Here is a 15,033-nt window from a genome sequence, read left to right as displayed (position 1 = left end):
AACTGTCAGATACCATCATTATTATTTTGTTATTATGTTCTCTTTTCACTACATTTTGACTATCTACAGAGCAAGATTGAAATCTTTTATTCCTGTATATCTCCTCACCATTCTTTAGACAATCCAATGCATATAGTCGCTCCTCAAAAAATAGTTATGAATAAACACTTAACTCTTGGCAAAAATGCTAGATTTCCAAATCTTGAAGGAGCCCATCTTATTAGTTTAGACTCCTGTGGTTTTCACTAATAGTAAAAGTCCCATTATTATAAGAACACTAAAGAATAGCATGCCACCTAAGGGCATGGGTGCAACAGGCCTCATGAAAAGACTGGAACCAGGATTGGAAACTATCAGTTTTTCCTTCTCCATCTCTGAATCTCTGTTTCTCTGCTTCATTCTATTTGTGCAGACTTTTTCTCCTTTGTTCCAATCACTTGGTAGAATGTAACTACCCAAGAGCTGTCAGATTTACATATTTCAATTTCAGCCCTACTCAGAGACTAATTATCAGTTTCTAATGATCAATACCAATTTTGGGGAGAAACTTTCTGATTGGCCCAACCAAGTCAGGTGTCTACCATCATCCAACCAACTGTGGCTACAGGGAAAGTTCACTGTTTGTAAGCATGGATTCTGAGGCTCCACTCCTATGATGTGGCATTCTGTCTATAAAAATAGACATCAGCCAAATAGACACTTGTAGTCAACTATTTATCTGCCTCAATCTCCCATGTAATAAGAAAGTATTTATTTAAAAGGAATAAGCATAAAATGTTAGTTGAATGAATAAAATATGACATTAAATGCTATTTTAAGTAGTTCTTTTGTATATTGTACTATAGCACAGGGGCCCGTCTTCCTAATAAGTGATTATATTAAGATGCTGTTCAGATTATCTAGGCCATTATTGTCTGATTGAAATACAATGGAAGCCACATTAATAATCTTAATTGTCTGGTAGCCACACTAAAAAAATAAATAAATAAAAAGGAGCGGCTGAAATTAAGTATAATGAAATTTATTTAGCCCTATGTATCCAAAATATTGTCATTTCACCTTAAAATCAGTACAAAAATTATTAATGGAATGTTTTATATGTTTCGTATTATTGAAAATCCACAGTGTGTTTTACACCTGCAACATAATACAGTTTATACACTAAATTATCATTAGAAATAGTTATTCCATATTTAGTTTTTTTATAAAATTTACCATTGAAAAGATAGTCACATTTCTGTGTTTTCCAAACATACTTAAAAGTTTTCCAGCCTCTAAATAGGGTGATATTATTGACTTTTCAATTTGAAGAAATTATAGTTAAGTAACATGAAAATTTTAGCTCTGCAGTCACATTGAATGCATTTTGAGTGAGAGGAGCTGCAGATGGGTAGTGGGATTCCCATATTGGCCAGCACAGATTAGACAGGCCCCTTTATTTTCCAGATGGAGAAACTGAAGCCCTGAAAAGATTAAATGACTTGCCTGAAATCACAAAGTGAATTGACAGAGTTGGGACTAAAAACTGGGCCTCTAGTTCGTCGTTGCTGCCCTCACTCCCCAAACCCCTGTGCAGTTCCTTCACTGTTCTATTTCAGGGCTAGCCTAGGGGCCATTTATAGGTCTGCCCTGGGAAATAACACATATTTGGAGTGCTTTGGTTAATTACCATCTTAATCAGATTGAGATTTCTACGTCACTTTAATTCAAACAAGAAATGCAAAGTTAGATGCTTAAAGTGAACACCGAAGACACAAATTAATTGTTTAGGGAAAGGACTAAAATAAATCATTACAAAACCCAGCTAATCCAAAGAGAAGTTAAGATTTCGGAGACTACACTGGCAACATGAACATGCAATATTTTGCAAAGTGCTTTGATGGGAAAATTTTAAATTTGCCTGCCCATGGAATGTTTGAGAGTAGAATGTCAGCTTTCTAGCCACAACGATAAAAACCAAAAGAACAGTAAATAAAGTCCACAAATGGCAATCATCACGATTCCTCAGAGAAATTTATCTTCATTGGTATGACTCTGGATTAATTGAAATGAAACAGAAAGAACCATTTCTATTCCAAAGAGATTTCTTAATTGAGCCTAAGAATCATCGTGTCTGGTCCAGACGTGAGACCACATGGGTCATAGTGAATTCAGCAGAAAAAAACACTTCAGTTTTATGTGCTTTCACTATTCTCATGGCTACTAGAACAAAATGAGTGATCGAGAGTCGTGGTTTCTCATGTTTCTGTGTAAATTTGTTATGTAACCTGGAACGAGACACTTCACTACTCTAGGCCTTGATTTTCCCACTTATGCAATTGGTGAGACTGGTCCTCAGTATTCCTTCTAGGTCTGAAATTCTGGTGATTCTGATGACATGGCTCTAGATTTTGATTGCTCATCCCAGAGGTAGATGCTGAAGGCACAAACAGAAAGGTACGCTTTGTGCCCTAGGCTTGCATATGTCTAATTCCAGCAAGACTGAAGTTTGACACGAATTAAAGAAAGTAAAACAAAAACAAACTGGGTGGTAATGCTGGTATTTAGATTAATCAGATTAGAAGGCTGGGTGAATACTCCTTATGAATATTCTTAGAAATCTGATAGTTTATGAGCCAGGCTTTTCTCTCCGAGAATCTCTAATTGGTATTTCACCAACTCCTGTGAAAAGAACGCTCTCACTGGGTAGATACTAGCTTTAGGCCCTATAAGAAAGAACATAGATATCTCTCTGTGAATAGTTACCAAATGGAAAGTAATGTAAAGTGCCTCAGTGAAGAAGTGTTATAGTATTATTTTGTCTACTTTCAGCTTCTTAATCCATAAATCTTACCGTGACTGCTCTTAAAGACTGTCTGTGGGGTGGGCGCGGTGGCTCACGCCTGTAATCCTAGCACTTTGGGAGGCCAAGATGGGTGGATCACCTGGGGTCAGGACTTCAAGATCAGCCTAGCCAACATGGTGAAATCCCGTCTCTACTAAAAAAAACAAAAGTTAGCTGGGCGTGGTGGCAGATGCCTGTAATCCCAACTACTCGGGAGGCTGAAGCAGGAGAATCGCTTGAACCCAGGAGGCAGAGGTTGCAGTGAGCTGAGATCACGCCATTGCACTCTAGCATGGGTGACAAGAGCAAGACTGTCTCAAAAAAAAATAAATAAATAAAAAGACTGTCTGTTTATCTAATACCAATGTGGAATAATGTGTCAAATTATTTCACCTAATAAACCAGCACAGTTTCTTGAATGAGGCAGGAGATGGAAAGGAGAAAGCATGCCAGAATTAGCAAGTCCCCAGGATGATTTTAAAACACATGGTTTATTTCAGCCAGTTTCTCAAATTTACTGGTTCTGGAACTACAGAGATTCTGTGTCACATATTTTGTGGAATTAATATATTACCTTTTAAAAATTTATGCTTAGTCTTAGAATGTGCATATATTTCTGTTGTTGGTCTTTGGAAACATATTCCTAGTTATGTTTAGAACACTTTTAATTTTATTCATTTTAAATTATATATTTTATTTAATCATTTAGTGAGATCATGATTTGGTGTTCATAGTACTTTAAAATTCCTAATGAAGTTCACAGTTTTTAACTGAATTGTCAGTGGTAATGAGATGCTAGCAGTCCAAGGATATTGATTCAATATCATTGAGTCAGTTTGGATTCTAGAATAATACATGTTATAAGTACATAGGGATAGAAAGCACATGTTTTTAGTAGTCCTAGCTAGATCTGCTATAATTAACCAAGAAAACATAAGACAGAAGCTATCAAGAAAGAAGGTAAGAAATTGAGAGCATGGAGTCAAGAAAAAAGTTTTTACACTCAAAGCAGAATCTATATGTTTCTTCTTTTGGAAACTATACATACAGGCGAATAAAGCATCAATTTACATGCACATCAGGAATTTAAAAGCCATCATTTGTGTCACCTTTGACATCCTGTATGACTGTCAATTTTCTTAATCCTTTATATTTTCTAGTGAAAGAGAGAACATTATATCTTACTTTCTTCTAACGAATATCGAGTAAATATTTATATAAAACTATTTAAGTTTAAAATATCTCTGAAAAATAAGAAACAGTGATAATGTCATTTATTAAGGCAAACGAAAAAGTACATTTGTAAATTTGACAATCTGTAATCATTTATTTCATAATCATAATCGTGGAGGAATTGAAACACAGAAATACCTGCTATCACCTCACAAATGAAATACTTAGCTCATTGTGTTTTATTCTCCTTGCAAATCATTGACGATATTTAATTAAAAATTACAAAACTGCTAGACATTCCAGTCAAAACTAGTTTCCTCTCTTACAAGCAGGCAGATCAAAACTCACCGACATTTAATATTATTTGTTTACCTTCATTTTATCTTTAATAAACTCAAGAATCTTAAAAAGCCAATATATACATGGTTAAACAAATTACTGAAAAATAGGACTTTGAATTTATGATTCAGCCTTTTCCAAAGAAACAATAGCACAAGCAAAAATAAAAAATGAATGAAACATGATTGCAAGGGTTTTAGAAATACACGATTTTTCAGCTGCATAGGCATGTAGTTTATATCAACTATCAACAAATTGTTCATGACTTTAGAAGGGCAAACATTAGAGTAGGATTAGATTGTGGAATTTCCATAGTTTAACTCTAAGAAAGCACAGGATTGGGGTTGGAAATTTTACTGGAAAGAGTTGATTGTTTAGACTGTTGATTTAGGTATGTGAAAATGGGAGGAGGTAAGGTAATAGCTAAATAGGAACTAGAATATAAAATGTAAACATAGAGTTCGGTTGAAAATAGTGATCAACAGAAGTGGCAGTAAGCACCCCAGAATTCCCCAGCTTAAAAATAAGAAACAAATCAACAAAACATTTTCTACTTTAACCACACACAAAAAAGCAAAATGAACAAAGTACCCATTCATATAAGAAAACTACCACAGAAACTAAAGGAATGTCTTAATTCAAAACAAGGAATTTGATTTTGGTTCTTACTTGCCAGAGATCCTAGGCAAGCATATTCATAAAGTGAGGAAATAGAGTCCTAAGAGATTAATACCTGGAATTTCATTGTTAGAAAAATTTGCGCAATTTCAACGGAATGAATTGGTGAAAGCTACTCTATCACATAAATACTATTCAAATAGCATTTACTGTGTATGCTGTGTTCCATATCCTAGGAAATCTGTTCATTGTTGATAGGGCTGATGGTCTATAAGGAATTATCACTCCCTAAAAGGAGAGAAACTTGCAGAGCAATTCAGCATCCAAGGAAAGACTGACAGCTTTGAAAGAGACCTGATAATGATGCAAGTAGGAACTTGCATGTGCTTGAAGTAAGCATTGATTTAACAAAACAAAGACTCTATTCTGCACATACTTTGGAAACACATATTCTTTAAGAACTTGGTTATGACGAGTTGAAATGGCCACTTGAACTAAATTCCCACATGGAGATTTGTTTATCCTTCTTATCTGAAGCCAGAGCCAACAATCCTAAAAGTTTTGAGTGACATTTAATGGTTCCAGGAATTGGGGCTTACCTATCTGCAGATAAACCTGTTTCCTTTTTGGCTGTATTATATTAAGTAAAACAGTTCTGTTAAATGAATATAAAGTGGTCCCTTCTATACTTTAGAATAAATAAATGACTTGAGCCAGATGCAGTGACTCACGCCTCTAATCCCAGCACTTTAGAATGCTGAGGAGGGAGGATTGCTTGAGGCCAGGAGTTCAAGAGCAGCCTGGGCAACGAAGCAAGACCCCATTTATATAAAAAAATTAAAAATTAGCCAGACTTGGTAGCATGCGCCTTGTAGTGCCAGCTACTTGGGAGGCTGAAGTGGGAAGATCACTTGGGCCCAGGAATTCAACATTGCAGTGAACCATGATTGCACCCCCGCACTACAGCCCAGGACTCAGAGAGACAGCCTGTCTCTGTAAAAAATTAAAGTATAAATAAATAAATAAAAGGCTTGACTTTTCCCACAGAGATATTCTACTGGTAAATTGAGAAATAAAGCTTAGTAGTTTGATTTATTTTCCATGACATCAGTTACTCTGAGTACAATATTTTTGTTACAAGTTGTATTAAATTATTTGTGCTTTTAATGAGCCAATTCAATGTTAGTTATTCCTAATAATAATGTTATTTTTGTCACTGCAGCTTTTCAGCAGAGTTCAAAATACATCAGAGTTTCTACTTAAAAGATCTTTATAAGAGAAAAGATAACACGTTAAAATCATATAAAGTATGCAAACTTACAACCTCCTCCTCCTGTTACAAGAGTCCCTCCTCCTATTATAATTGTCCCTCCTGCTCCTGTCACACTAGTCCCTTCTCTTCCTGTTACAATAACCCCTGTCCTCCTATTACAACATTTTAAGTAATGTAATATTAATTTTAAAAATCTGGCCAGGCATGGTGGTTCATGCTTGTAATCCCAGCACAGTGGGAAGTTGAGACGGGCGGATCATTTGAGGTCAGGAAGTTTGAGACAGCCTGGCCAACATGGTGAAACTTCATCTCTACTAAAAATAAAAAAGTAGTCAGGCGTGGTGGCAGGCACCTGTAATCCGAGCTACTCGAGAGGCTGAGGCAGGAGAATCACTTGAGTAACTAAAACGATAGCTTTGAAGAGTACTCCGAGTTTTATGGCACTTATTAAAAGAGCTGTTTTGTCTCTTTTTTCATATCTTGCAGCCGAGTCATTGTTGGATAAGCGAGATGGTAGTACAATTGTCAGACAGCTTGACTGATCTTCTGGACAAGTTTTCAAATATTTCTGAAGGCTTGAGTAATTATTCCATCATAGACAAACTTGTGAATATAGTGGATGACCTTGTGGAGTGCGTGAAAGAAAACTCATCTAAGGTAACTTTGTGTTCATTGGGATTATTTTTCATTACCCTTCTCTAAAAACCCATGCTTCTTGGTGCTGTTGGGGAAAATGAGGCACCTTTATTTATGATATTTTGATTGTATAAACTTCAAATTTAAAAATCTCGTTCAGAGGAGCAAAGAAAACAAGTATTTGCAGTTATACTGCAATACTGAAGTGCACATTCAGACTTAAATGTTGTCATCTAATATAAAAATAAAACTTATTTACATTACAATGCAAAATCAGTCCTGCCTGTATCTTTATTTTTCATAAGTGAAGTCCTCGAAACCTTTCTGTTAAGTTACAAGTGTTCATTTAAATGGAAAATTGTCTGTAATAAACACATATCCTTTTATCCATAATTTAATCACCCCGTAGGTCACAACAAAGGAATACATTTTGGCTCCTCAAAGTCATTGGATAACTGATCATCACCAACTTCAGGATATGGGCATGACATATGGAATAGGCAATGTACTCCAGAAAATAAGAGTGAGATATTGGAGTTTAAATTCTGGCTCTGTCACTAATGCGTTCTATGAGCATAACTTCCTTGTACTTCACTTTCTTTATCTTTAAAATGGGGGCAATGCCAGATTTCATCTAACAGGGTCGACATTAGGTTATTTGCCATGAGTACTTTAACACCCTACCTAGCAAAATAAATATTAATAAAATTTGACGTTTTTTCATCACACTGTGTCTATAGCAAAATCATGCTTAGGAGACCTGATTTGGTATACAGTTCAAATGGCCAAAGATTAGCTTAGGAGACTTATATATATAAGTTTAAATTCAAAGTTTTAAGCAGGATTCTGTACCTTAATACCTAAATGCTTTTTCCTGTGTCCCATCTAAATTCCAGCTACTCTGTAAGACCCAACTTCAATCCCATTTGTGCTCTCCTATCTTATAATTCTTACCATACTAATAATCCAATCACTACCTTTAATCTTTGTATTATTTTCTGATTTCCAAAGTCAGAATGTAGTGTTCACCACTCTTTCATATTACTACTGCATATAGTGTGCCAATGGCATTCAAAAGAAGTAGAGATCACAAAAAGTAGAGTGTATCACACAAGGTGTCACAAAGGAAATAACATGTGCATTAGAGCCTTAAAGATGAGTTAGGTAAATGAGTTAGGTCAATGGTGATGTTGGGAAGAACACTGCAAACAACAAAGAATGTGCATTTACTAATCATGGCACTTTGATGGGAACCCAGGAGATTACCGATGATATTTCTCAGTTGTTTTGAAGATTGAGTTAATGTATATAAAGCACTTAGAATAGTCCATAGTAAGTAACAGATAGTTGTTTATTTTGGTTACCTACTTTTCTTTATAATCCATTATGTATTCCTACAACATAGCTTTGATTTGCTTTGGGGAATTTTATATTAATTTTATATCAATTAATCATACCATTTTTATTATTTTGGGACTTGCCTCTTTCACTCAGCTTTAGGTTTAGAAGATGTAACCACTTTAAAGCATATAGCTGTAGTTAACCTTCTCTTGAATTGAACTCCACTAATTCAATATATCACTAGTTATTAAGCCACTCTGTCTGGATTGACATAAGTGATACAGATATTGCTGCAAAAAAACTTTTTTATGTGTCTGATGGTATATATGTGCAATAGTTTCAGTAGGTTATTTACCTGAGAATGGAATTTCTGAGTCACAGTATGGTCACATGTCTAACTTTACTGGATAATATCAAATGTACCAACTTACATTATCTCAGCAGTATATAAGAGTTCCCTTGCCAATATTTAGTATCATCTGACTTTCTAATTTTTGGATATTAGAGCATGCATTATGGAGAGGTTTTTTTTTTTTTTCTAAAGACTGGAAGTTCTTGTAATGGAGGGGTCTTTTTAAAATAAACCCTCATGTTTTTAATGAGCATCTCTAAAGAAAAATATCCCCAGCTTGTTTTTAAGGTTATTTATTTTATTTTATTTTTTGCCATGACATTGTGTTCACTGCCCCAGATTCAACTTGTGATTCCACTGGGATCACTACCGTACATTACCAATCCGAATTACATGCATTAAAACAGCCACCTAAAAGTGCTAGTTGTAAGAGTCTAAATACTTGAATCTTTGAGGAACATATTTATAGTCCATTATCTTCACCTCAGTTAAGTCTAAAGACTATTTGAAAAATGTAATCCTATTTTTTCTTCTAGGATCTAAAAAAATCATTCAAGAGCCCAGAACCCAGGCTCTTTACTCCTGAAGAATTCTTTAGAATTTTTAATAGATCCATTGATGCCTTCAAGGACTTTGTAGTGGCATCGGAAACTAGTGATTGTGTGGTTTCTTCAACATTAAGTCCTGAGAAAGGTAAGACATGCAAGCATTTCCAGTTCAAATGTAAATAACAAACTTAAATCTTCCCTATGTAGTAAGAATCTACCTCTGTGTTTAGCTGTAGCAAGATACATGCATGTATGTCTAATAAAAAAGCAGATATCAATAGCACGGAAGAAACTAATGATTATAGATTTGTTGGTTTCCAACCCAAAGCAATATTCATCAGTTTCAAATTAGTGAGCTGTTTGTGAGTAAACAATATATGAGATGGCCACTCATACCTTTTCTCATCTAATATTTGCCAGTAATTACAATTATATTATTCTGTACCTCCAGTCTACTTAATGTTCCTTCTTAAATTTTTTCCTTAAGGATCTAACTCTAAGTCACAAATTCTGATCCTCCCCAGTTACTCTGTATTAAGACTCTTTTTTCCCTTCACTGGGTCCCTATAATACAAACCTGGATTCATTGCTTTCTTTTTTTAATGAGAAATTACCATCAATGTGTCATTATTTGTATTTATTAACATATTTATTCAATAAATATTTGTTCTACAAGGTGATAATGGTGAATTTCTTAGTAAAATAGAATAGCAGGACCCAGTATGAAATAAATAGGATCTGAATACTCTAGATTTGGGAAGCAGACCTGGCAAGTAATCTGGTATTGCACTTCACCTTTCAGGGACTCTATAACTCATACAAATCACCATATAACACTGACACATTATTGCTTTCTATTTAGATTCCAGAGTCAGTGTCACAAAACCATTTATGTTACCCCCTGTTGCAGCCAGCTCCCTTAGGAATGACAGCAGTAGCAGTAATAGTAAGTACATATATCTGATTTAATGCATGCATGGCTCCAATTAGCACCTATAGGAGTATTGCATGGGCTTTCAAGGAAACTTCTACATTTATTACTATTGATACTGTTCTGTTACTGTTATTCCTTTTATGGTCTTCCTGAGACTTAAGTTTGTAGAATTAAATTTCCCTAGAGCTGGAGATAATGTTTAGAGAATTAGGCCAATAAATTTTCTGCTGAGGTTATTTTAAATAAGACATAAAATTAATTTTAGAAATATGATTTTTGCCTTTTGTTGAATCATTAACATATATTCTGTGTGGAATGTGTCTGACTAAAATGGAAATTTAAAATTAAGTGTATAAATGCTGGTTGTATAGAATTCCAAAGATATTTTCATATTTGTGTATATCAGCATTTACTATTGCGCATTTGGAAATTTGATGATTTTGTTATTTTACTACAGAATTATATGCTTGATGAGAATAGGCTTATTTTTCTGAAATTTCTGTCCTCTTTGGCCAAGAACTCAGTTTTCTTTGAAAATCCAGGCAAAGGTCATTATAAAGTTTATTGTATTTACTAAATACTCTCTAGCCTCATGGAAGGTGCAGGAAGAAAAAAACCATCTTGTGATCTAAGCTAAAAAGGTCATCCCTTAAGACTTACAAATGGGGCACTGTCATTTGTTCAGGGACTTAGAAGACCTATCTGTGAAAAGAAGTAAGCAATTTATTACTAATTCATAATAGCTTGTTACAATGCAGAACATTAAAAAAAAAAACTCTAAAATACAGTTTACTTATTTTGGAATTTTTTTGCCACCAAAACCTGACCTGAAGTGATTTGAGGCTATTTATAGTCTTTATTTATCTTTCTAAAAGTGAATATATATTTTACTAATGAAATATTAATGTATTTGATTACAGAATGCTACCCAGGATTCACTGGGGATAGTATATGTTATACATTATGTGCAGGACAGAATCTTCTAAAACCTAAAATTCTAAATTACATAGCATGTCAGTTCTAAAATGTGTCAAAAAGGGACTAGAGCCCTGTTTGTGTGTTAGTCAATTAAGGGCTTTCTTACTAACTGTGGATTTTATTAACATTTTCAAAGGAGCAACTTTTGTCTTCTTAAATTCTCTGCTTATATTTCATTGATTTCTAATCTGTATTATTTCCTTCCATTTGCTTTGTGTTTCATTTACTCCACTTTTTCTAGCTTTTCAAAGTGGAAAAATTAGATCATTGATTTTAAACTATTTTTGCTAATTATAAGCACTTAAAGGTATAAATTTTCTTATATACACTGCTTTAGCTGCACCTCACACATTTTTGTGTTGTGATTTTATAATTTTTCTAAATATTTGTTAACTGTGATTTCTTCTTTGATTCATGGATAATATAAAAGTGCGTTGTTTGATGTCAAAAAGTTTGAGATTTTCCTATGTATCTTATTGTTACTAGTCTATGAATTTTGTTGTCAGAAAACATAGTCCATAATTTTTTTGAAATGTACTGAAACTATTTTATGTATGTTATTTAACTACTGAATGCAGCACTCAAATTTGGCCAGAATGGTTGATAGTGTTGTTTATATCTTCCCTTCCTTATTAAGCTTTTTGTCTAATTTTTGTTAATTATTGAGAAAAGGGAATTGAAAATATTTACTTTTGATTGTGGATTTGTCTGATTTTCCTTTTGGTTTTGGGTTTTTTGCTTCATATATTTTGAAGCTTTATTATTATGGGCTTATACATTGATTATTGTTAGATATTCCCTGTTTAATTGACCTTTTAATCTTACTGAAATATCCCTCATTATCTCTGATAGTGCTTTTTGTCTTGAAGTTTATTTTGTCTGATATTAGAGCAAATCTTTCTTATGCTTACTGTTTTCATGGTATATGTTTGGCTTTCCTTTATTTTCAGTCTATTGTCTGTATTTTTAAAGTACATCTCTGGTAGACAACATACACTTGGGCTTCACTATTTTATTTAGTGTATCTCCGATTGTTAATTAGGCTGTTTCATCCATTTCTATGTAGTAAATCATTGGTATAGTTGGATTTTAATCCACCATTTTCTTACTTGTTTTTTATCTGTCCCATTTTTCTATTGACCTTCTGTTCCTTATTTCTAGCCCTTTTTTTTGGGTTAATTATTTTTTTTCTAGTGTTTAATTTTAATTACTGTTGGCTTTTCAACAGCACCCTTTTGCATTATTTTGTGGTTATTTTGGGAATTAAAGTATACACTTTAACTTGTAATATTCCACTTAGAGTTACTATTGTAGCACTTGAGAAAAAAATACAAGAACCTTGAAACAGGATAGTTTTATTTACCCATACCCATCTTTTGTGTCATCATTGACATATATTAACATATCTAATCAGTTATAAATTTCACAATACAGTCTACAATACACAATGCAGTTCAATTATTGCTTTGAACTGTCATACGTATTTTAAAGTAAGAGAAGAAGAAATATATTGTCTTTTATATTAACCTGCATATTTATTATTTCCTGTACCCTTCATTCCCTCTTGTCAGTCCAAGTTTCCATTTGGTATTAATTTCCTTCAGGCTGAAAAACATTCTGTAGCATCTCTTATAATACAGATCTGCTGGCAACAAATTCTTTTTTCTTTTTAATTGGAAAATATCTTTGTTTTGTCTTCCATGTAGCAGGTACTTTTTACTAGATATTGAAGTCTGGGTAAACAGGTTTTATTTTTCTTTTAGTCTTTTAAAAATATCACTATTGTGTTCCTGCAGTTATTGTTTCTGAAAAAAATAAAAAAGGTAGCCACCATTTGTCTTATTTTTTCCCTGTATGTACTGGATCATTTCTTCCTCTGCCTTCTTTCAAAGTGCTCTCCTTTTTAACAGTTAAACTAGAATATGCCTATGAGTTGTTTTCTTTGTATTTGTCTTTCTTGAGATTTGTCAAGCTTTTGGATCTATATATTTGTTTTCCCTCAAATTTGGGGAAAAAATAGCCATAAATTTTTCAAATTTTTTAATCCATTTTATCTATCCTCTCATTCTGAGATACTACTTGCATATATTTAGCAGATTGCTAGTGTGTCATAGGTCACAGAAGTTTTGTTCATTTATTTATTCTCTTTTCTCTCTGTTCTTCTGAGTAATTTCTACTTGTCTGCTTTCAGTTCATTGACCTTTTCTTCTGCCGTCTCTGATCTGCTGAATTTTTCATCCAGTGAATTATTTTATTTATAAATTTATATTTTCTGTTCTAGAATGTCCAGTTAATTGTTTAATGTATTTTATATTTCTCTGCTGGAATTTTCCATCTGCGTGCTCATTATGAAAAAAAATTCTTTTTTGTCACTTAAACATAATTATAATAGCTGCTCTGAAGTTCTTGTCTCCAAATTTCAACACATAGGTCATCTCAGAGTTGATGTCTATTGACTTCTTCCTCTCTGATTAGGGGTCACATTTCCTTTTAAATGGTTAGTGATTGTTTAATATATGCTGGATATTATGAATTCTATGCTGTTGAATATCTTTCAGATTCTATAGCGTTTCTTTAGAGGCTATTGAATTGTGTTTTGGTAGGAGGTTTGAATACTAGCAGATGAGGTTTATCTTTTCTCCCAGCCTTGTTTTTAAACTTTCTTGGGTACAAGGGAAAGTAGCCTTATTCTTAAGGCATGGAATATCTGGGATATCTGTAAAGTGCTCAGAAAATCTCTCCAGTATTGCTTGTCTTAACAATTTTGTCCCCATTGTTCTGTGACTGCTAGGGCCTCTACTAAGATTATAGCTTCCCACAAGTTTGGTGTTTGGTTATTTTTTTTTATTATTTTATTTTTTGGTCAGGTTTTGTGACTTCTCTACTGGTGTGTATACAGCTTATTATTGGACCAGTAACTTAAGGAGATTCATCTAGAGATCTCTGATGCTCCTTCTTTGCACAGCTCCCTTCTTCCAAATAACCTAGATCTAGAAACTCCAGCTGCATCAGCAGCCCTGAACTTCAATCTCTGACTCCCTAGCTTAGTGAGGCCATTGGTCCTTGCTTGGACTCTGTCTTCCCCACCTCAATCTGAAAGTGCACCCCAGACAGGAGAGCTGAAAGCCAGAAAGCCAGGGCAAACATGAGCCTCACTTAGTGTGAGGCTGTCTCGCGAATTACACATTTGTGCTGCTGTTCGCTGATTTCTGAAAAGAGTTGCCTCATAATTTGTCCAGAATTATAATTACTTAGGTTAGAAAGGCTAGTCTACTACCATTGTGTTTGGAAAAAAAAGTCTTTCCTACTAATTTTAAAAGACAAACTAAATATAAAATACCTATTGAATCCCGTGCCTCTGAATCTGAGATTACTTTTTAAATTGCAAGATGAATGGACAGCCTTCTTTTTTGTTCACTGTTTCTTTTTTCTTCCTTTTTAAAAAATTTTGGGTCTTGCATTGTCAGCAACTTTTAGTTAGGTGATGTCACTCATGAATATGCCACTTAGATACCTATGCACAAGACAAGATTTTGTGGTGCTCACATTCTAAGAGAAACAGACGTAAATAAAATACTCATAGTACAATATACAATATTTATCATAATAGAATTATGCAAATGTTTTTAGTTGTAGCACAAAGGGGGTAAGACTGTTTTTTGGGAGAAGGGTTAGGGAAATTTGAAGAAAGCATTGCTAGTTTTTGGGGATAACTCAAAAGCTGGCCATGTCAGAGGACCAGGGCATATGAAAACTTATTACAGAGATGTGAGTGTGTAAGGAAAAGTCATGGGATAATGGAATCACGTACAAACCTACTAGTTATCCAAAGGGAATTATGTTTATAGCACAACAGTAATATCCTTTATGATAAGCAAAGAGAATGTTTAAAAGATGTTTTATGTTTGAGATTCTTGCAGACAGTACCTAAATGATAGAGAAAGAAATCCTAACTTTGACATTACCTTATACATTTTCTAGAAATAGTCTTGACCCAGCCTTCCTGGACTCATATAC

At 33.9% G+C, this 15,033-nt stretch overlaps 1 protein-coding gene across 2 annotated transcripts in view; it reads left to right on the top strand.

Moving 5' to 3' along the window:
* KITLG (KIT ligand) overlaps positions 1 to 15,033 on the top strand; it is an 89,710-nt gene that overhangs the window by 56,923 nt on the left and 17,754 nt on the right. Inside the window, exons 4-6 of one of the 2 annotated variants that reach the window (XM_054444647.2) lie at positions 6,714 to 6,884; positions 9,093 to 9,249; positions 9,967 to 10,050. In XM_054444647.2, coding sequence (XP_054300622.1) covers positions 6,714 to 6,884; positions 9,093 to 9,249; positions 9,967 to 10,050 — 412 coding nt within the window. The remainder of the gene's footprint in view (positions 1 to 6,713; positions 6,885 to 9,092; positions 9,250 to 9,966; positions 10,051 to 15,033) is intronic. The other variant, XM_054444648.2, reaches the window with a different exon arrangement.

Source organism: Pongo pygmaeus, chromosome 10 (assembly GCF_028885625.2).
Source record: "Pongo pygmaeus isolate AG05252 chromosome 10, NHGRI_mPonPyg2-v2.0_pri, whole genome shotgun sequence".
NCBI classification, from domain to species: Eukaryota; Metazoa; Chordata; class Mammalia; order Primates; family Hominidae; genus Pongo; species Pongo pygmaeus.
Note: the sequence above shows the minus strand (reverse complement) of the source record. Positions and strands in the feature narration are given on the sequence as shown.